Below are 23,954 nucleotides of genomic sequence, written 5' to 3'. Positions count from 1 at the left end.
TGAACCCGAATGTGCTTGTGTTGACACATTTTTTTCCCCCCAACAATTCCTAAAAAAGTGTGTTGGGATGCATGAATGTGTGCATGCAAGTGTGTGAGTCTATACGTGCATGATGGCCTGCACATATGCAAATGTATGTGTCAGCAAGTGAAAATCTGTATTAATCCATCGGTCTGCTGCCTGATTTATCGCATTAAGGTCTTACAAAACACCAACCACCACAGCATACTCACAGCTTGCAGCTGCGACCTCTTTAGGTTGAGTTTTTCCATCTGTACGGACAGCTCTCCCTCAGCCTCCGCCAGTTTGGCCTTTTTGGGAGCCACCACCTTTGCCACGCGGTCGTACACGTCCATGGCCTGCACCCAGCGACACAGACCCTCACAGGCTGTGGAGGCATTCTTGATCAGTGACGGCTCAAAGTCTGGGTTGGTCATGTACCTGAGAAGCATAGTCGACTGTCAATATTTTTGTTTGGAGAAATGGTAGAATAAAAATTGTGCTCATTAACAATGAAGGGTATTTGTCTCCACACACATACCCACACACACATGCATGCAAACACACACACATGCATGCAAACACACACACACACACACATGTACGCAAACACACACACACACACACACACACACACACACACACACACACACACACACACACACACACACACACACACACACACACACACACACCTTTATACACACACACGACAAACCACTAACTTTTCACGGATGCGCTTCATGACAGCTGGGGCGATGTTGTCCTTGTCATATTGCTTGAGACGATCCAGGAACTTCATGTCTCCCAGCAACTTCTGGGACGGACCCCAGAAATCCTCTATCATCTTGCCAGAGCCTCCGGGGTCTGGTTTACGCTCCGACTTGATGGACAGCATGACGCACACTGACTCCATCACCAACTTGACTGCAGGTGGTGGGTTCTGGAGAAGAAAATGTTAAAGACAATGAAGATTTTGTTTCATGCAAATTAAGCCCCCTTGCTTGCGGACTTGTTGAAAACACAGAACAGAGTGTGTTGAAAATACCACTTATTAATTGTGTGCACCAGTATGTAGCTTGCTTAAAGCTTGATGGAGAGAAAGGTAGGCTAAGTAGAAAAGGATAAGAAAAAGGACAAAAGAGCTGGGAAAGAACACTTGGTACTGTGTACAAATGTGGTCAAACAGAGATGATCCATTCATGGAGCAATGAAAGAGCATAGGAGTCTAGAAAGTTACCCAAAAAATATGCAGATAATTCAACAATCATTTCATGCAGTTGTTTTAGTAAATAGTATGCATGCAGTGACACAACCATGCATGCAATGTAATAAAACTCAAGAAGAGACCACACCTTCTCCATGCAAAACTCTATAAATGATTGACACTAAAATTCACAGGATGAAAAAAAGATCATGCAGAGACACAGTAGAAAAGTAAACTAGTCATGCAATACACCCTTTCGGAGTCTCAGGCGAGAGTCCACGCAGTGCATGCTGGGATTGCAAATTGTACCAAATACGAGGTCTTCAGAAGAGGTACATTGCCGATTGCGTTCAAGTTTTCCCTCGTAAGCTCTTATCTCTTTGATATTTCTGTGGTTTTTGTCCCACGATAGTTTCATGATTTAAGCGGAATGGATCTCGAGTGTGTTTGGTACAACGGAGCGCCCCCTGCCGCCAAAAATGTGACTAGCCGCGCATGCGCATTCGAAACTCCGAAGGGGTGTATTAAGTGGATAACTAAAGTGTTAACATAGCATGCACAAAAATGATAGATTATAGCATGGGTTTTATTCTGTTTGCTTTCTTCTTTCATTTGGGCTGTAAGTGAGAGGGAAAAGTTTCTTTTGATCAGTTTCAGATTAAACTTAAAGAAAATGCTCATGCGTACGCCCCATATTTTATTTAACTTGGAATAGGTATGGGATCATTTTCTGAGTAGCTGCATAATAAATATGACTTGGACATCAAGTTTTTGTTTTGTTTGTTAAATACATGCAAACCGTCATACAAGTGTGCCAGTGACTTGTGCACTGTTAGGAAATGAAAGTGCAAGTGAATAAATCAGAGGTATAAAGTAAGTTAAATTTGACATGAATTAGATAACCAAAGCAAGTCAAGATCAAACAGGGAGGATGGCGCGGGGTCGGATTAACAACTGTGAATGAAGCTAGTCAGTTTTTGTTGGTAAATGTAAGCTAGGATGTATCAATAGAGTTTTGCAGCTACAAAAAGAGAACATTAGAACCACTAAAGAAAATGTAAATGGTTAGTTCTGTTTATGCTGAAATATTTTCTACTGACGAAGGATATTACAAGCTCTACAAAACCCTACGTGGAGTAGTGATACGTTCTGTGGCTGCATCAAGTACATTACAGGTAACCGCTGGTGATCAGTGAAAATAAGTCTTGTCAAGGGGGAGAAGGTTATGTAACCTTCAGAGATACCCTGGTTATGAGGTGTTGAGACAGCCAGCGTGCCATTAGATATTATATACCTGACAGGTGTTTGCCCAGCATAAGTCTGTCAAGGGGGAGAAGGTTATGTAACCTTCAGATATACCCTGGTTATGATTTGTGGCATTTACACAAACATGGTTGAGATGGTTTATTTTAAGCATCTATATATATATACGACTAGTGTCTGTGTGTGTGTGTGTCTGTGTGTCTGTGTGTCTGTGTGTCTGTGCGCGATGCGCGGCCAAGGTTCTCGATGGATCTGTTTCAAATTTGGTGATCATATTCAGGTACACCCTGGACACAACCTGGTCGATGAGATATTTCAACACGTGCTCTCAGCGCGCTGCGCGGAACCGATTTTGGTTCCACCTCAGCTATTTTGGTTCCACCTCAGCTTACCCGGGCCCCCATACCGACACACCATAGCCGCTACACCACATCACAACGCCAAAGTTCTCGGTGGTTCTTTTTCAAATTTGGACACCGTATTCAGCTACACCCCGGACACAATATCATCGATGAGATATTTCAACACGTGCTCTCAGCGCGCAGCGCTAAACTCATGTTCGTTTTTGTGTTCATTTCACCATTATAAGTAACTCTTCCTTATCTTCTCCAGTGTTTGGCGTTTATCTCCCTTCCTTCGTGTGGCTTTCCCGTTCAGTTGTAAGTTACTATTTATTTTTAGAATGTCACTGCGCTGTCCAGAACGCTTCCCTTGCACCCGTAAGTTGTTCTTACTGTCAAAGTGAAAAGGTCGAATCAATTTATAGCCACGCGAAAAATACACTCTCACCTATCTCTATATATTTATAGATACAGATATGCATATATATATACGGCTTCTCTGTGTGTGTGTGTGTTTGTGTGTGTGTGTAGGCAAAAACCTATGTATTATAGAGTTCTGTTTGTGATGGGGTCTAGCGGCTTTTGTCTGTCTGCATGTTCTGGCATGTGAGAAGCCACAGCAGATAATATAGGGCTAAGAAATAAGCTCTAAAATTCTCAATCCCGTTTGACAGGACTTCGCCTTTCAAAGGTGATTGTGGTGAACCGCCACGCTGTCTGTCTCTGTCGCGCCGTTCACCCCAAATTCCCGTTTCTGAGAGTGACTATTTTTAGAATGTCACTGCGCTGTCCAGAACGCTTCCCTTGCACCCGTAAGTTGTTCTTACTGTCAAAGTGAAAAGGTCGAATCAATTTATAGCCACGCGAAAAATACACTCTCACCTATCTCTATATATTTATAGATACAGATATGCATATATATATACGGCTTCTCTGTGTGTGTGTGTGTTTGTGTGTGTGTGTAGGCAAAAACCTATGTATTATAGAGTTCTGTTTGTGATGGGGTCTAGCGGCTTTTGTCTGTCTGTATGTTCTGGCATTTGAGAAGCCACAGCAGATAATATAGGGCTAAGAAATAAGCTCTAAAATTCTCAATCCCGTTTGACAGGACTTCGCCTGCAGAGGTGATTGTGATGAACCGCCACGCTGTCTGTCTCTGTCTCGCGATTCACCCCGGCGAAGCCGGGTATTCCTCTAGTCAGATATATCTGAGTGTAGTGCAGCAGTTCTTGCCAGGGAGGTCGACCTTGGTACTGAACAGGCTTAGCTGAAAATACTTTCATGAGGGTGAGGAGGTTGGCCTCACCACATGCATCTTATTCATCCTTAAACTAGAGGGAGACTACTTCGTAGAAGCTAGCCTGACACTTCGATAAAAATACCTTAATCTTGATGTTTTGATTTTCGTACAGTTACAATTCAGTTCCAATAGTGAGCTTCTTTTGGGTAGGGCGGCGGCCATATATATTGCGCATGGGGTTGCTGTTGAACCTGGCTAGGTCCCACAGTCGTGGCGGTCAACCCCAAACTTTTGTGCGGGTTATGTTATGTAATATTTTTGCTAAGGCATGGCTCAGGCTTGAGCCAATGCTGGATTGCATAATTTTTGTAAAAAAGGTTGTCATTGAATGTTAGTGCTCAACAGCACAGGTATGTTTTTTATAATGTTGTGTTTTTATTTGCTGCAGGGGTGGTCCCGCATACAGATTACAAGATGTACATTTTTTGCAATATCAAAGTCTGTGTAGCGGGACTACCCCTATTTTAATACAACTGGCACTTTAAAAAAATTTAAAGTTGCCCTTCATCAATCTAACTTTGTGTCCTCTGAGTTTGTGCATAAATGGTTTTGTGTGAGCGTGCGAGCATAAAGAGAAGCTTAGAACCACAAAAGAAAATGTAAATGGTTAGTTCTGTTTATGCTGAAATATTTTCTAGTGATATCTAGGTTAAAGATGAAAATACTATTGTAGATGCATATATATATCAGTGTCATAAAAAAAGAGATGAAAAGTGGTGCAACATACATTGTAAATTGAAATAACAGACAACAACAAAATTGCCATAATATACATGTAGTCTTCTCTCCGCAGAACATCAAAATAACGTAACTTCCCCAAATATTTTCACTAAGATTTGTGACACAATCATTATAAACTACAGATGAACAGCTTGGTTAGTGTGCATTCACATTTTCTCTAAATAAATGAAACATGTGAACTGTATGTCGACTATTATTGGCTATACTAGTTACTCTTGAATAAACAGTTAACATATTCACAACAGATATTACCTTTGTCTATTTTTGTTCCAAAGTGAACGAAGAACAAACATTTCATGCATAAAATGTGATTACAGATCACCAAAACATAACCAGCACAAAGATGCCGTACACACATGCATTTAGATTATAGATGTACCCATCAAACATGCACAAATCTCTGGTTGTTCAGCAAACATGTGTTTTCTATTCATCATTTTATTTTTGCATTCACCACTCCCTTCTCAAAACAGTCCCAAACACTTTTATTTAATGAAAGTTGATTTTTGTAATCTCACTAACACCACAAGCTAGTAAAACAAAGCTGAAAAACTATCCCGTTCCCCTCTTTTATTTATTTTTATCTTTTTATTTTGATAAACGTATTGTCCACGGAAATAATTCAGGCTGCTATCATTGGGGATTTTGCACAGCCACAAAGTTGGGCTACTCTTCACGCTTCGGCATTTTTCTTGATCAATTAACACACATAAGTCCCAATAACAATAAATCCATCATCCCAGATGGCCTAGCACCTACCTTCATGGATTTGACCATCGTGATGTCAGCAGGCTTGAGCGTGTTGAGAGCAGAGATGGCAGCCTCCAAGGCCGGGATGGCCTCAGCCAGCTCAGCTTCACACTCGTCCTTGATGGCTTGAGCTGCTGCAGCTGCCTCGTTTGCCACCGCCTCATCTGCTGCCACCACCTGTGGTGAGGTACGGTATGGTAAGGTAAGGCAGGGTAAGCTAAGGTACGTTAAGTTGAATTAAGGTTAAGTAATTCACAAAGTCCTGTGAGGTTTCCCCCTCGTTGATATTCAGATTGCTTTCTCTAGACAAAAAGACACAGTACAAGAACACAATCCCACCCCCACACCCTCCCCCCACCCATTCCACCCTATCCCACTACCCCCAGCCTCCCCCTCCCCCCACCATCTCCCATCACCTCACCTCTTTCTTGGCCTCCACCTCCACCGTGTCTTGCTCGATCTTAATCATCAGCTTTTCTGTGTCGGCGGAGGTCTTGATCAGCTCCGGCTGGAGGTCCGTCAACTCCTCCTGCATAACGGACACCTGGGAGGCGGCAAAGTCCAGTTTCTCCAGGCCCACCAGGTAGCGCTTCTTCATCATCATGATGTCGTTGCGCTTGATGCCCAGCAGCTTTTTGAAGGTCAGGATCAGCTCCAGGTAGGAGGTGGGGGTCACGTAGTTGTGGCGACGAAGTGAGTCGAAGAAACTGTGTGCAAGAGATGGGGTGAAAGTTGACAGAGATATTTTTTTTGCACGGTGCTTGCTTTTTTTTTATAAACTTTTTTTTATAATCGATCATGAAAATGTATGCTGTATGGTGTAAAACTTGTCTACCAAATAAAAGCTGAAACTGACTGCAGCGATACTACCATTTATATTTCATGTTAACCCTTACTGTTTTTATTTGTTAAAAGTCCTCAGAAAAGTTTAAGCATTTTTGTACTTCCCATGCCAGCAATACTAAAATACAAACTTTTAATGTTCAAATAATTCCAGTGCATACTATGCGCAAGGAGCATGGTAGAAGTCAGCGTATAAGAGCTGCACATGATTATTTCCTGACCTGACTGACAACATGCGCACAGACTCGTGGAAGTGTTTGCACATGTTGACGCAAGCCTTCCTGACGTCATCCTCCATGTCAACATCCTCAAGGAAGCGGTTGGCCACCATCTCCAGGGCATCCTCTGGCCAGGCCTGTTGCATAAAGCAATACCATACATGCAGACATTTTAGAAAATTCATGCACATTTGTTCTCAATTATTCTCTAACTCTTTAACTTTTTTCTTTCTTTGTTTTCTTCTTTATTTTAACAACAAGAAACCTGCCTAATTTTCTCCTCTTTTTTGTTTGTCTGATAATCTGTCTGCCTGCCTGTTTCTTTATTTCTCTTGTAAAAATGCTACACACACACACACACACACACACACACACACACACACACACACACACACACACACACACACACACACACAAATCGACTTTGCTTTACTTCTTACCTGGAACCAGTCAATGGTACAGCAGTTGATCAAGGAAGGGAACATACGGAGACGGTTACGGAAAGCGTCTCCAATTGGACTCATGGCAAGCACAATATGCAGGTTGGACTTCACCCTCTCGATGAAGTAGTTGTACATTGACAACGGTGTTGCATCTATTTTACGACCCTGCACATTGTTCGGAAACATATTAGCAGATACAAATGCATCATGATTGAAAGTTACAAGGAAACTCAGCCGAAAAGCAGCCAAATTTAATTCAAAGCATAAATTCTACATAAACGCGAGAATATTTGAAAGCAGACATTTTATTTGAAAACAATAGAATTTCTAAAGCAGACAATTTTCTTGGACACATAATCAAAATGGCCTAGCGCATTCACTGATTTTAATGCAAAGCAAATTTGTAATCAAAACATTCCTCCATGCTGTGAAATAGATACCAGTACATGACAAAGACTTCATATCTCTGTTTTGCAGTGATAACAAGAGAGCATTCAGACCACAAACTACACAGGGCACAAAGACAGAACAGCGACAACACTGGGCATCAGGGTCCCTTTACAGCATTACAAGCATATGCCTTCTCTGTGTCGTGTGAGGATGTTCTTCTTGTGCACAAAACAGTCACAACACTAAGCACAAAAACGGTCCACACAAATGTTCCCTTACAGCATTACGAGCGACAGTCTGCATTTTGTCGATAATCTCCGCCTTCTCGTCGGCAGGGAAGATGTTGGGGACGTCGCCCGTGTTGAGGATCATACTGATGTCCTCCATGAAGGACTCATCTTTGATCTGGTTGTCGGAAAACAGGAACACCGTCTGCTTACCCTCAGTCCCGGTCTTTTTCAGCAGCTGTACACAGTCGAAAGAAGGCAGCACGTTGAAACAGAGAAAGTCAACATGCAACAAGTTTGTAAGCACCCTGGCCCCAAAAGTAGAGTATGGCTGCCCTAAATGACAAGGTAGAAAGCAAACGAAGAAGTAAGAACCCAAAATGCACAAAACAGCAATATTTAATTCAAGCAGAGATTAAAAGTCAGCGGCAAAAAGATTATTTTATTTGACAGCAAATATGTGAACAAACTCAAATCAAAGTGATTACCAAGAAACAAACACCATAATAAATAATCGTCCTGCACTCTTCATCCCATCAAACATACAGGTGGCAAAATATATAGCCTTCCATCCCATTCAAAAAAATCATTTAATAAAATCAAACAAAAGCAAATGTCTTACTCTCTTGAGATCTTCCCTCCACTCAGCCACGCCATAGTTTCGGGTGATCTCAATTTGGAACAGGTCATAGTCACACATGAAGGTGGCTAGCTTGGCCGCACTCTGACGACCTGAGCCTCCAATACCTGTGGACAGGTAGGTATAAAAGTTAATATTAAACATTCCTCATTTTTGACTCACATGCGAAGCAAAAGTGAGTCTATGTACTCACCCGAGTCGTCCGTCCGTGCGTCCCCCCCGTCCGTCCGTCCGTCCGGACGTCCGTCCGGAAAACTTTAACGTTGGATATTTCTTGGACACTATTCAGTCTATCAGTACCAAATTTGGCAAGATGGTGTATGATGACAAGGCCCCAAAAAACATACATAGCATCTTGACCTTGCTTCAAGGTCAAGGTCGCAGGGGCCATAAATGTTGTCTAATAAACACCTATTTTTCACATTTTTCACATTTTCTCTGAAGTTTTTGAGATTGAATACCTCACCTATATATGATATATAGGGCAAAGTAAGCCCCATCTTTTGATACCAGTTTGGTTTACCTTGCTTCAAGGTCAAGGTCACAGGAGCTCTTCAAAGTTGGATTGTATACATATTTTGAAGTGACCTTGACCCTGAACTATGGAAGATAACTGTTTCAAACTTAAACATTATGTGGGGCACATGTTATGCTTTCATCATGAGACACATTTGGTCACATATGATCAAGGTCAAGGTCACTTTGACCCTTATGAAATGTGACCAAAACAAGGTAGTGAACCACTAAAAGTGACCATATCTCATGGTAGAAAGCGCCAATAAGCACCATTGTACTTCCTATGTCTTGAATTAACAGCTTTGTGTTGCATGACCTTGGATGACCTTGACCTTGGGTCAAGTTCACATGTATTTTGGTAGGAAAAATGTGTAAAGCAGTTCTTAGTGTATGATGTCATTGCTAGGTTTAGTTATTTGACCTTGACCCTGAAGGTCAAGGTCATGTAAAGGTCAAGGTCAAGCATGTGAGTCGTATGGGCTTTGCCCTTCTTGTATGTTTCTTTTGTGAACCTCTCACCAATAACACATTACGCAAGTGGACCATAACTCATTGTCTCCCCGGTACGGATATATCCATACCCACACATATGGATGGCTCTATCTGACCACGTACAGATATATCAGCTCAGACTGTTAGCTTCAGTCGCTTCCTGTAACGTCGATCTAACGCCTGCATTCCAGTGTATAGATATACAGTTGCTACCCAGTTACTACTATACTGAGTGACCTGCTGCAGCACAACTAGTCTCGGCTAAAAAAAACTTGGTCAAAATAGGTGGGGTAGAAAGTGTTAAAAAACATTCATGTGAATGTTCAAATCATAATGGACAAATCAAGCATCAAACAACTCAGCTCCTATTTTCCGAATACAGACAAATCAACATCAAGGCAATCAAGCCATTGCATACTAAATACTCCAATCGCACAAGAGAAATAAAGTGACATGTACTGACAAATCAGAAGTAAAAAACTTCTTTGAACAAGTGAAGTCATGTGTTATCTAGCAACAAGAACTCATTCAGGCCACACACTCCAACCAAAAATAAGTGAACAGTTGTGATAATTACCAACAAGAAGCGCATGTCCGTTGTCTTGCAGCAGAACGCGGGAGACACGTGAGATGTGCTCAATGGCAAATTTGAACATGACAAGTGCCATGGGGGCTTTGCTCATTGTGTTGTACTCTTCCAGATAGCTGGAGAAAACAGAACAATCATGCAGCAAGTGCGCATATGGTGAGTGATCATGCACAACATTTAAAAACATCTGTGAACAACGACCAACAACATTGTTTTGGTGGTGAAAAAGTGATGATATGGCACAGAGAATACACTCCAAAATAAAGAAAATGTGATGAACAAAAGTAGAGCATTAAACAAGCAAAAGTACATTTTTATTCATGCTAATTAGCATGATGATGACAGAAAAGATAGCAAAGTGTAAAGCAGAAATAAACACAGCCTGATGTGATACCTATCTCGCCAATAAAGACAGCTAGCTGTTGAAATACTGTGAACGGTTTGATATTAACATTTCCTCACCTATCCATCGTAGAGGTGAGCTCCTTGAAGTCCGTGATTTCATCGTACACTTTGTTCTCTGGGTTGCTGTAGTCGCCAAAGAACAGTCCACGCACGTCATCGTCAATAACGTGGCCTGACTTTGACAGGTGACCCAGAATCTTGTCGATGCTCTGCTTGAAGTGGTCCTGACACTGCTCTCGCACAATGTTGAAAAAGGTCACTCTGCACAGAGAAGAAAGAAAAGAAGCCAGTTAATTTCTTACTCATTCTTACACATTGTTAAACGAATCGTGAACAGACTGGCTACAAATCACAAAGTGTCAGAAGTTTCCCTGACACAGCATGCCTCTCTCTTGTTCCCTTCTGCCTTGTCCACTCTGATTTTCTGATTGCTCAACTCATTCTGCAAAACAAAATATCAAAACCAGACATAAAGAGCCAGCACAGAGCCACTCACCAGTGTGAGCCGGACACTGCAACAAGCAAATAATTAAAGGAGAAAGCAAGTAACAGAAAGAAGCAATGCTAAACAGACAGTCACTTAGTTACTGGCAAAATATAACTTCCTCACCTTCCCCCGAAAGCGGCGTATGGCTGCCTGAATGACGGGGTAAAAACGGTCAAACATGTAAAAACCCACTCGTGCAAAATCATGAGGGAACAGCCCATGAACGAAGAAGAAGAAAGAGAAGAAGACTTCCTCACCTGTCATCAGGGTCGATCAACCTGTCATAGAAGACACGGTAGACCTCGTGGACCCACAGACGAATCAGCTTCTCATTTTCAGTCATGTTTGTAGCTGGTACTAGCAGAACACCACGGATGACACGAGCAAAGTCACGCAAGTTGAAGACGTAGTGGGATTTGGAAGGCGTCGGGAGAAACTGGGAGATGGAATCTTTGTACACATCCATCGTGGCGGCAACCAGCAGCTGCAGAAACATAAATAAGACTAATTACTGGGGCCATAGATAAAGTAAAAGAGGAGTGGAATGGTCTGATATTGTATCGGTTGAATTTCTATGGGAGCACACCAACCAACCCAACCAGCCAGCCAGCCAGCCAACCAGCAAGCCAAACCACCAAGTACTAACTCACAAACCATGAACATTTATAATAATTTTCTTATTTATTTATACTTACCAACACAATGTTATTTTGCATATAACCCCTTAACCACAAACGGTACTAGATCCAGAAACGCAGACGATGTTGACACGTCAGCGAAAAAGGGTGAAGTGAAGGTGACGCGCCCGCTTATCGTATGACGTACAGTCGAACTCGCTTAAGACGAATCACTGGGGATCGGAAAAAAAGTTCGTCTTTACCAAAATTCGTATTAAGAAAATATGATTGATTTTTTTTTTTTTAAGTCTTGTACATTTTATGGTGTTTCAATTTGTTTCTTTCGCAACTTTCATGCTGCTTCACGTTTAGACAATAAAGTGACATATTCAGTTACATGTTCATGTATGTCTCATGTTGAGTGATGATTGTTGAGTTTGAGTGAGAGTGAGCACACAGATGTTTCATCCAGTTGTTACATTTTTGGTCACACACACGCACACACTGACAGTGACACTGTCCACATTCGCGGTGTTCCTATCATTTGTCTGGAATCACTTACCTTGGCGACGAGTAGCAAACCTTGGCCAATTTAGTTTTTTTTGTTTTGTTGCAACATGATGTTCAAATCCAAATCGATAGCACTGACTGACTAACTATCGCGAACCGGCGAACGCAAACGTTGAGAGTGTGGTTTCCCTTGTCCAAGGGAAACCACTCTGGCATCTATATTTTTTGGCAATGGCGTCCGTTCAAAACATTGATGTTTCGTTTTTGGTATTCGTGAAGGAAATAAACGTCATTCATGTTCAGTGTCTGAGCTATCAATCACTTTGATTCTAAATTTGAAATTGTTTTGTGAGTACAGTGTAATCAGTTTAACTTTATTCAGTGATCGGTTGAGCAATGGTTCAAGCAGTCGACGCAAGGGAAGACTCTGACACATGTATTCAAACTTCTCAAATTCCCATGATATGTCGATCTCGGGACGAGTTTAAAGATTTCGTCATAAGCGTGAGTAAATTACAGACATTATGCATGCTTGGGAATCCAAAAAGTGCTCGTTATAAGCATAAATTCGTTACAAAGAATTCGTTTTAAGCATTTTTTTTAAGCATGAAGAAAGAGGTATTCAGTTGGGAACTTAAAACTAATACGTTATAAGTCAAAATTCGTAACTAGCGTGTTCGTTTTAAGTGGGTTCGACTGTAATTGGATGACGCTGGCTTGGCGCCAAACGCTACTAGCGGCATCCGGCAAGGGCGGTCACTCTGGGGTATAACTCTAGTTTCACTTTCGTTTTCCTTTCGGTGGTTAAGGGGTTATGTATCGATTGGAGATTGGATTTCCCTTTTTTGAGTCATGTGACGTCAGAGGCCGACAAAACTTTATAATTTGGCTTTTCAGGTTGACCGAAACTTCAAAGGAACTAAAAAAAAAACGTCATGTGTTTGATTGCATGTGTGTGTGCTGTTCAATGTCAAAACAACAACAAAGTGAGTACATGACGTGTGTTTTGTAGTTCCTTTGAAGTTTCGGTCAACCTGAAACGCCCAAATATGAAGCTTATGTGTTTGATTGCATACATGTGGATTGCATGCATGTGTGTGTGTGCTCGTTCAATCGTCAAAACAACAACAAAGTCATAAGTACCTGAAAGGAATTCGATCGATACATAAATGTTATTTGCGTGTTTGACCAAAATATGACATTTTACACAGATCTCGACAGTCATTGTTCACCTCGACCGCTAGCGCGGTCTCGGAGAACAATGACTGTCTCGATCTGTGTAAAATGTCATATTTTGGTCAAACACGCAAATAACGTATAATATGCTTGGTAAATCTAAATTAATAAATAATGCTTCCCATGTGAGGCAATCAGTTTAATCTTATTTACTTTTCTTTTGTCTTTCTTTTTGTTTGTAAGTTGTGGTTGTTTTATTTTGTCGTCCTATGTGTAACCCAAATGAGACATGCAATATCCCCCCCCCCCCCCCCACAAATGTGAATGTAACACAAGTTACTAAATCTAAGTTTGGCCATTTTTTTCTCCCAACAGTCATTTTAGGATCTCTGTGTTTCCTTCACTTTTTGTTCTCTGTGATTGAGGTATAATAAATGGCATTTTTGTACAGGTGAAACATAAATCACATAACTGCATGCCACAAAAGGTACGATACATTTTGACAACTGCACCAGACGAAAATGGCTGTAACACAAGCAAACAAATATGCAACCGAACAAAATACAGTCACAGTAGTGACAAATAGGCCGTCTGATGGCAACAGTATGATATTTCCCCTAAAATCCTGAACCGCTTTTATGGCAGTTGTTTTCAACTGCATACAGAAGTGCACAGCGCTAACCTTAAAGAAATGTGTCTCGGTGCATTCGATTCATTAAATGATATACTAGTGCGGAAGCAGAATGTAAGCTACTTGACAAAAAAGACTGATGTGACCACATTTTACAAGTAAGTAATATTCTTGATATGATGCTGTTGTGTTCAGTTCTGCCATCTAGACAAAGGTGGGTATGACGCTTTGGTCCAAGTCCAAATCTATGCCCTAGCTGCTGTACTATAAGTAGCATATCATGCATTTCACAAGTAGTTCAATATGATTTATGAATCCATCTTAACTCATTATTGTATATATGATTTCATGCAGTGAAAGACTGTTTTCATGAAGTAATACATTTACAACATACATAAGGACTATCACAGACAACTGCAAATGAATCTCATGCATATTATTTGTACTACTTGAGTAGCCAACACACAGTAACAGAATACACTGAATGTGATTACAAAAAGTAGAAATACACTTCACATTACATTATCAATAAGCAAAACTTACCTCGCTAACACCTATCGGCTGAAGCAGCATGTTTCAATAAATCATTCTCCTTTATTTCATTACATACTCACCAGTTGGAACACAAACATTTCCAACAGAGATATGAACATTGCAGTCCCATCCCCGATGGATGTAAATGTAAACATCTAACCAAATCTGACAAAGTATGACATTTTGATATCTGTCACCAATTCTTTTGAGTTACTTCAGCCATCCAACACTAACTTAAAATTAGATTTGACAAATACAATCCATTTGTGATTTCTTTTTCTGTACTTTCAAATAAAAGTCCAAATGATACCAGACATTTTTGGAGAAAGAAAACACTGCTATATTATGTGTAACCCTTCTATTATTCTTAGTTGGCTCACGTAAGTGTAGCCTATGCGTTGGTAAACTTTGTCTGTCTGTGCGTGCGTGCGTGCGTATGTATGTATGTATGTCTGTGGTAGAAACTTTAACATTTGAAGACGTCATATTACATTGACGTCACATTCAATCAATCAATCAATCAATGACGCTTATATCGCGCATATTCCGTGGGTACAGTTCTAGGCGCTCTGCAGTGATGCCGTGTGAGATGAAATTTTATACGGCCAGTAATTGCAGCCATTTCGGCGCATATTTACCTTTCACGGCCTATTATTCCAAGTAACACGGGTATAGGTAGACAATTATTAACTGTGCCTAAGCAATTTTGCCAGGAAAGACCCTTTTGTCAATCGTGGGATCTTTAACGTGCACACCCAATGTAGTGTACACAGGGGGGGAGTTCGGACACCGAAGAGAGTCTGCACACAAAGTTGACTCTGAAATAAATTTCCGCCGAACCTGGGATCGAACTCATGCTGACAGCGGCCAACTGAATACAAATTCAGCGCGCTACCAACTGAGCTATATCCCCGCCCACATTATGACGTACGAGGGTTAGACGTCACGCGATGGAATTACTGAAAGTCTCGGTGATTGTTATTTTGAGCGGGCCGAGACCAGTTGGCAGTCGTGTCCATGTAAGTAGGCTACATGCAGACAGACAGATCTAGATCTAGTGTCTCGCTTTCTTGCACAGTTTCACCTATGCTCTTTCTCTGTGTGTGTCTGTGTGTGTGTGTGTGTGTGTGTGTGTGTGTGTGTGTGTGTGTGTGTGTGTGTGTGTGTGTGTGTGTGTGTGTGTGTGTGTGTGTGTGTGTGTGTGTGTGTGTGTGTGTGTGTGTGTGTGTGTGTGTGTGTGTGTGTGTGTGTGTGTGTGTGTGTATGTGTGACGGAGTGATTGAGTTTGTGTTACTGTTTGTCGATTTCTTACGTGAGCCTTGAAGGCTTTGCCTCTTGTTTTATTACTGTGATGGCACTAGATTATAACATAAATGAAAATTAATTGGGGAAAAACGCCAACAAACAAATTCACTTCTCACCTTTCCATTTCTCACAAAGCTTCCCTCGAATCCCTTGGCAAAGTGTAAGTCGCAGATAGAACCGAAGATACGGGTCATGGTAGCATCGTCAAACTCGTCAATCGTGACAATGTTCATGTGACGCACCATGCGGCTGGAGATGTCGTTGCGACCTCCACCTGGTGGTCCCATGGCTGACACAAACAACTGCGGCAAAAAGAAATAAGTATAAACTAAATGCAAGAGCTTTCATCCATAGAGATGTCAGTATATGATGTGCCAATCATGTAGTACACTACAGAAGGAGTGTATAATGCGGCGTGTGTGTGAGTGTGAGTGTGTGTGTCTATCTGTGTCTGTGTGAACATGTACGAGCTCTTATGTCTCGAAATGCCGTAGGACATCACATTATCCATGTTGCATACCACTCCGTGTCTTCAACCACCTTCATGTCTTATACACCAACTACTGACCACATCAACTGGGTAGTACACCAAATACTGACCACATCAACTAGAACACCAAAATACTGACCACATCAACGAGGAAGACCTTGGAGGTGTCCTTCCTGTCGTACCAGTGCTTGTGGTTGATCCACTGTCGCAGCAGCTCAATTGGGGGCTGAGCTCCATACTTCTCCTTGGCTGGCATGCTCAGGTCGTCCACAAACACCACCGACTTTTTGTTCATGGGCGGCCCATACACTCCCTTACGACGCCTGAAACGCCAGGAAAAGCCCAATATCAAATGATAAGTCCCCCATCAAAACCGGAGTATAACGTACTGCCTTCAGTGACAGGTTAAAAAAACTGCCTTTCACATTAAAAGGAAACTTTTGTACACACACAAAAAAAAAAAAAGGGAGTTGCAACCTATGGGTGCAAAAGAATACAAAGACAAATGATTTGTTAAATAACCAAAAATATTAAGTCAGAAAACTCATCAGAAATTTCAGAAGAAAAATTGTGTTGGATATTCATCTCCATTGGTTATACATTTATCTGGATCTTACTCATTGAGTCTCATTACAATACCTGTCACCTCTGCTGTTGCTTCGAGCCGTGAAGCCCAAGTCTTTTGATATAATTCTCTCATCTCACTTGTTGTCCTTTAAAAATCTTTTCTTCACACATCTGTTTCACATAGTCTAAACATTTATTTAAGTTCATAACACTTCCTCCTTTAACAGCTAGTATTTCATCTAGGATTCTGAAGGGTCCCGAAAGAGAAGGGACCACCAGAGCTACAAGATGAGACATTTGGGTTCCCAGCAACATAATCCCAGACTCTTCCTCTATCTACATGCTCCACAGACTGAACTGACCTGTCCAGTTTGGCCATGATGATGTCCTGAGTCTGGTTGGCTGATGTCCTGGCCGAGAAGTTGATGCAGTTAGGGACGTAACTAATGAAACAAAACCCCACAAGTTTCAACAGAAGTGTTTTGACCAATAAGAGGATATGAACTAATCATCATGGTCATACAATAGCAGAAAAGGAGTGGGTTCTGCTTCCCATAATCCTTTTTTTCTTGAGGAAATGTAAGTGATGAAGTCAAAGTCAAAGAGGCTGGACCACACAGAGGACATCGGCTACTGAACATCCAAGAGACAGGCACAAAAAGATGAACCAGATTAGCAAATTTAGATAAAAACAAGCACAAAAGAATCAGATCAAGAGAGAAAGAGAGAGAGTGAGAGAGAGAACTAGAAAGAGAGAGAGAGAGAGAGAGAGAGAGTGAGCCACACACACAGAGAAAGAGAGAAAGAGAGCAACAACAAAAAAAAGAGAGAGAGAGAGAAGACAGAGAGACACAAAGAGAGAGAGAGAGAGAGAGAGAGAGAGAGAGAGAGAGGGGGAAACAAAGAGAGAGAGATCGAGCGAGAGAGAGAGAGAGAGAGAGAGAGAGAGAGAGAGAGAGAGAGAGAGAGAGAGAGAGAGACAAAGAGAACAAAGGTTGCATACACTGTGCACTCTAAAATGTATACTACTCACAGGTCCTTGGGCAGGGAGACGAGGTAGTTGTTGGTGATGGCAGACTTGCCTGTACCAGTGGGGCCGATAAAGAGGGTTGGGATCTCATGGGTCAGGTAGACATGCAGGAAGAACTCCTGTCGCATTGTCTCTGGCGTCTCAATGATCATGTCGCTCAGCTGCAAGGCATAAGTCAAACCCATACAATGTATATTTTTTGTGACGTGCTTCAATGTCATTAGGATAAGAATAAGGATAAGATTCATATAGTCCTGTGAGGTAACTCTCATCGAAATTAAGGCTGCTTTCTCCTTGGGGAAAGCGAGCTGCCATACAGTATACGGCGCTACCCAATTTTATTTTTGTTCTCCTGCATGCGTGTATTCATGTTTTTAAGCCCTGAGACTTTCGCTGTGAACTTGGGTTCTTTATTGTGCACATTACAGTTTATTAGTGTAACAAACTTTTATTAATCAGCTGGAAGACATAGCCAAACCAATAGGTATTCTTTGTGATCATATTCAAGTGATAAACACTTGCTGAACATACAGTGTGCTCTGTGTTACCAAGTAACTTTTCATTTCGTACAATTAAATGTTAAATGCAAAATTTCAGTCTATAAGCAATGTTTTTTCTGTAGTTTTGTTTAATTCTTCTCGTTTGTTTACCCATCAGAAATATTAGTCTCTAAACACACATCAAAACAACCATAAAGTCACCACAAGAATCTGACCGACCTTAGCCCCGGGACCCTCAGCAGTCTTTTTGGCTTCTCGTGTCTCCATCCAGGGGATCCAGTGTCCGCCGGTTTTCTTCTGGAAGGCATAGTCGAACACCGTGTCCCGCTCTGGGAAGGAGTTGCTCTGTAACACAAGCACAATCAGTTCAGAAAAACCTGTCATGAAGGTTGTTATGTTCCAGAATGCCGCACAACTTGATGGCATGACAGTGGAAACACCTTTCATCACACACATGCATGCACACGCACACACACACATGCATGCACACGCACACACACACATGCATGCACACGCACACACACACATGCATGCACACGCACACACACACATGCATGCACACGCACACACACACATGCATGCACACACACACACACACCATGCATGCATGCATGCACACAGGCATGCGTGCACGCACAAATTCACACACACACACACATGCTGATGCATGCACACACACACACACACACACACACACACACACACACACACACACACACACACACACACACACACACACTGTTTCATGACCATCAAACTTTCAGACCTAGTTTTATATAGATGTCCTGTAAATAACCACTATGAATTTACCTGGATTTTAAGACTCTCAACATAATTTTGTTAAACCTTTCTTAGGGGTCTCAAAAGGGGGCTCCTACTGAAGTTGCAATGTTACACACAACTGCAAACTCTCACAGCACATAATGAATCAGGCAAACTCTCAGCCGCAGCCAGCACTACTTACCTTGCTTATCTTGCTGCTCTTGGGCTTGGGGTGTTTGTCATCCACACCACTGATGAGGGTGCGGAAGAAAGTGTCAAATTTCTTCTTGCTGTCACCCATGATATTTCCACCAATGGTCCAGACAAGACAGAAGAGGAACAGGCCTTGTAGCCACAGTGTCACCTGTACAAGAAGCAGAGTAAAGTTGGCATTCGTTAGCCAAACATAGCGAGTGAACTCCATTACAATACAATACAATACAATAACTTTATTAATCTCTAAAAGAGAAATTGCATTGCTGAGCTTTTGTGTCCGTAATAAAACATACATAAAACATTCAAAAATAAACATTTGTTCAACAACTGAACAGACTGAAACCAACGCCAGCAATGTTTAACTTTTCCTAATCAGAAGCCTTCATTGTATAAAGTTCCCCTCATCCCGATAACCACCACTACCAATGCACCTCCCACAGCATGAACATGCATACTTGCACACTTAGAGAATGAATATGTTTTGTTGCCTCCTTCTCTGGCAGACAAAAACAGACTAACTTCTTCCAGCACAAACACACAAGCCCCCTACCTGCTGTGCTGTCAGAGCATGAGGGTCGGGCTGCTCATCCGCTTCAACGGGTTCTACATTCACTGCCTCAATGATCTCGTCCATCAGTGCCGTGTAGAGTTTCATGTGCATCTGGACGAGATGCATGTCGGAGGTTTGGACGAAGGTCTTGCAGTTGCGACGCACAAAGTCCAGTGAGGGCTCTATCAGCCAGTCAAAGAGGTCCTGGACCAGCTCTTTCTGTTCCAGGGTCAGTTTCTGTGGGGAAAAAAGACATGCAATAATCACTGTGGCTGTACAATCCCGAGTAAGATCTTTCTGCTATAAGCTCATTTTCTGAGCAAAGGCTTAGAATAAATTTAATGAGATTCTACTCCACTTGGGACTCCAAATCTTTCAAACAGTGAACAAATTCACAATCTTTACAATTAATTTTCAGATCTGTTATCCTCCAATTACTTGTTGTAATGAACTGCTCGGTGAAAACTTGTAATATGTTCACAGTCAATGCATAACACTGTGAAGTTTGCTTTGCAGGAGGAAAAAAACCCACACAAAACTATGAGTTTTATCATGAACTACCTACCTTTGGCAGGGTGTACTCCATGTAGGAGACACAGAGCGGTCTCCAGCCCATCTGCATGGGCTCCATGTAGATCATACCACAGCGAGAGACTGTGGCGGGAGAGGCCTGTTCAAGGTCGGCGGGTTCAAAGATCAGGTTCATCTTGTTGCTCATCTGAATGATCTCGCCACTCATCAGACAAAGCTGTTGCACAGAAAGGAGCGAGGGTGGTATAACCAGACTAGAAGGTACATGAGACTATGAACTAAAAGCCACAAGTCCATAATCCTAAACATTGATTAATCAGATCATTGCTATTGAAAAGATAAAACTGTCAAGACAGAAAGGAGCAAATGATTGCTCAATCAGACTTAAGAGTCTTGGAGTTGAATGCCACAAGCATACTTCCAGTACATGAACATGAAAGCCAATATAGGCTGTTAATTAGCGGACTGTCTGTTACTTCTGCAGTATGTTAATAGAAGATAAAAAGAAGTCAGAAAATAAAATAACACTTCGTTAAAATTCACATCACTTTAGACAAAATCTCAGACAGCAACATGAAACACTTGCAAAGACTATATTTTTCTCTCTCACATAACCCACCTTTTTGTTGTCATCCAGCACTGTGTTCATGTTTTCAATCCAGACAGCGTCCACTGGACCGTCAAACAGAATCCACTTTCTGTCGTCATTGGGGTTGCTGGCATATTCACGGAATGTGTTGGCCAACACACCTGTAAGCACACTAAAAAGTGAGTTGCGTGTCTTCTTGTTCAACACTGTGTTAATCTACTTGCATGTTTGTTGACACTAGTGTAGTAACACTTGCTGAGGCCTATCATTTTGCAAATTGACTGAACAAAATGTACATGCTCATACATACTTGGCAGTAGCCCTCCCTTTCACTTGGTCATGATGAACTGTATCACACAATAATGTTGTGCATTGAACTGAAAATATCCTTAGTTTTATACACTATGCTCACTCTATCACTCCATACAAAATAATACCCACACCCTTCCTCATCACAAATGATCTTGAGAAACTTTACACCATGACTATGATGATTTAAGGTTTTACAACCTCTTGCCAGACTTCACTTTTCCCATTTTCTTGTCAACAGGTCTGAAAATATCTGCTCTTCTCAATTCACGGTCCTGTAACAAACCTCAAGTTCAAGAACACCTATTTACTGAGAAATCTTTTCTTAGCTTTTGAAAAGCACTAAACCTAAAAGACCACTTAATTCTGTCTGTGGCTTCATTGTTATGTACTCCAGCCCCCCTACCCCCCCCCCCCCCTCCCCCCTCCAACCAACTGACCATCAGTCCACTCATGAGAAACGGGGTCGAAGCAGCCGTACAGCTGCCCCATAGTGATGGCCTTGGGGTTGATGATGCGAAACACAGTGCGGAACTCGTCAAAGGTGCCTGCTGTCTGCAGGTCCCCGAGGGCGTCTGCCAGCACCTGGTAGCTCATGGTCTTGCCGCCCAGCGGTTCACCCACAATCATCAGGCCGTGACGCACCAGGATCATCTCATACACCTGTGGACAGTCATATAATGGAGGCTTTCATTTTCATTTTCTGTTCTTTTTTTTAGCTGTTAAGCAGATCTGTGTGTTCTACAAATTGCAGCATCATTTTTTCATCTTTTTTCATTTTCTTATTTTATTTTCCCATTGCCAGAAAGATCAGGACTTAGATGTATCTGAAAATACTTTTCCACGTTTTTCTTCTCTTCTTTGTTTTCATCACAGGCAAATAACAAAGTATACACAGTGGTACCAGTTATATCTCCTTGTGTGTCCACAGGCTGCATGCTCCTACCTACAGTGAAAACTGTCAAATACGGTCACTGGACTTTGCGGACACTCGCAGAATACGGACAGTCAGTCTCGGCACGGACTGCTTTACACTGTAAAACACCTGTACGTTACGGCCACCTCGGCATTACGGACGCGGACACGTATTTTGGGTCCATAATAAGTCATATACCTGCTAAATACGGACATCCACAGCAAGCTGGGAAGTTCGATCGACGAAGAAGACGATAAATCGATCAGTTGATATTATTCGGTATCTGAGCAGCTCTCGCGAGACACGCTATTTGTTATGCTTTGAACATCGCGAGAACTTCGAACCTTGTCTTGTGCAGCTCTGAAGTTTGCGAGAGATTACGAGAGCTTGGAATACCGATAGAGTCTATTCTTGGTGAGTGTTTTAAGTCGACGCATTTGATTGGCTGCTAGAGTTCCAAGGCAGCCAATCCAACGCGTGGAACGTGTTGAGTGAATGTATCTTCTCTTCGAAAGAGTGATTCGTTTTTAACAAGATGGCAGCAAGAAATTCAAATTCAAGAAAAGGAAGAAATGCGCTGACTTTAGAACAAAGGATAAATGTTGTCAAACAACTGGAAAGTGGGAAATCATGCCGAACGATTGCACAAGAGCTTGGGTGTGGGAGAACGCAGATTTCGAAAATCAGCGTCGATCGGGAAAAAATAATGAAGTTGTGGGAATCGGGAGACGGACGTGCTGACCAGAAATGGGTTTCGAAGAAGACAACCGAATACGAAGAGCTAAATGACGCCGTGTTCAAGTGGTTTTCAACCAAACGTGCGAATCACATTGCCATCAATGGTCCACTCAGACAACGCTGGACAAATTCTTTCAAAAGCTGATGAGTGCAGAATGAAGTGAATGTGAATGTGTTGTATGAATGAGATCCAGTAACTTTTTAACAATTTAAATTTATACAGTTGATATAATAAAAAGCTTTTAAACTTGTTTTACAACAGTCAATATTAAATGTTTCTCTATTTAATCTAAACAGCTTCTGTTTTTCTTATAAATGTACATGTACATGTGCAGTACTCTCTCTCTCTCTCTCTCTCAACTTGACTTTGTCGCGTTTACTTGCACCTGTCTAATAAGGACACCTGCAGAATAAGGACACTTTTGTCTGATCCCAAGGGTGTCCTTATTTGACAGGTTTTACTGTACATTCACATTTCTTTCAAGCAGACGTTCTTTGGCATGAATGTTTTTTATTCAGGCAGCTTTACTCTGTCTTTGAGGCCCCTCCCATGAGAGGACACTTCTAGGCTAAGAGCATCTTATTTTTGTTCTCGATTTAATAAATTTGATAAAAGCATCTTCTTGCACGGCTATAGTGTAAAAGCATGCATCAAAGAGTTTACAGCTGAATTTAGCTTATTAAACCTTTTCATCAGCCCTAGTTGCAGCAGATTTCATACAGCCTTCAGATCAGCTACAGCTGATAAAAAAGGGCATCGTAAAGTCAGACTCCACCCAAAATATAACTGACCTGGATGATTTTCTCCAGAAACCAAGGCACTGGCTGTAACTCCCTACTCTTGATGTTTTCATTGAGAGCCTCCATGAAGACGCCATAGTCAGGCTTGGGAAGATTCACGCCAGGGAACAGATCGGAGATGATGCCTCCAAACAGGGGCACGTCCTGCACACACCAACACATGGATAAACGCAACAGCAAAGACCATGGTACAGTGGAACACCCCATTTAAGACCTTGCTTTTTCATAATCTCTGTAACTTTACCTCAATTCTAAGACTCTCTCAGACCTAATTTTTCTCTCTCTCTTTTCTAGATTTTTTTTAAAAAATTTATTTATTTTATTTTATTT

General features: G+C 41.7%; 1 protein-coding gene across 2 annotated transcripts in view; it reads right to left on the bottom strand.

The window, feature by feature from the left end:
* LOC138958612 (dynein axonemal heavy chain 3-like) overlaps positions 1–23,954 on the bottom strand; it is a 90,606-nt gene that overhangs the window by 24,472 nt on the left and 42,180 nt on the right. For both annotated transcript variants that reach the window (XM_070329813.1, XM_070329814.1), the window contains 22 exons: positions 23,616–23,768; positions 21,610–21,832; positions 20,891–21,021; positions 20,306–20,488; positions 19,741–19,977; positions 19,177–19,338; positions 18,432–18,557; positions 17,716–17,873; positions 17,045–17,125; positions 16,255–16,438; positions 15,742–15,927; positions 11,110–11,336; positions 10,423–10,626; positions 9,949–10,076; positions 8,346–8,470; positions 7,776–7,961; positions 7,104–7,271; positions 6,667–6,800; positions 6,024–6,309; positions 5,612–5,779; positions 726–943; positions 234–441 (listed from right to left, as the gene is read on the bottom strand). In XM_070329813.1, the coding sequence (XP_070185914.1) occupies positions 234–441; positions 726–943; positions 5,612–5,779; positions 6,024–6,309; positions 6,667–6,800; positions 7,104–7,271; positions 7,776–7,961; positions 8,346–8,470; positions 9,949–10,076; positions 10,423–10,626; positions 11,110–11,336; positions 15,742–15,927; positions 16,255–16,438; positions 17,045–17,125; positions 17,716–17,873; positions 18,432–18,557; positions 19,177–19,338; positions 19,741–19,977; positions 20,306–20,488; positions 20,891–21,021; positions 21,610–21,832; positions 23,616–23,768 (3,876 nt within the window). The remainder of the gene's footprint in view (positions 1–233; positions 442–725; positions 944–5,611; positions 5,780–6,023; positions 6,310–6,666; positions 6,801–7,103; positions 7,272–7,775; positions 7,962–8,345; positions 8,471–9,948; positions 10,077–10,422; positions 10,627–11,109; positions 11,337–15,741; positions 15,928–16,254; positions 16,439–17,044; positions 17,126–17,715; positions 17,874–18,431; positions 18,558–19,176; positions 19,339–19,740; positions 19,978–20,305; positions 20,489–20,890; positions 21,022–21,609; positions 21,833–23,615; positions 23,769–23,954) is intronic.

The sequence above is a fragment of the Littorina saxatilis genome, linkage group LG2, assembly GCF_037325665.1.
Source record: "Littorina saxatilis isolate snail1 linkage group LG2, US_GU_Lsax_2.0, whole genome shotgun sequence".
NCBI classification, from domain to species: domain Eukaryota; kingdom Metazoa; phylum Mollusca; class Gastropoda; order Littorinimorpha; family Littorinidae; genus Littorina; species Littorina saxatilis.
This window is presented reverse-complemented; position numbering and strand designations above follow the sequence as displayed.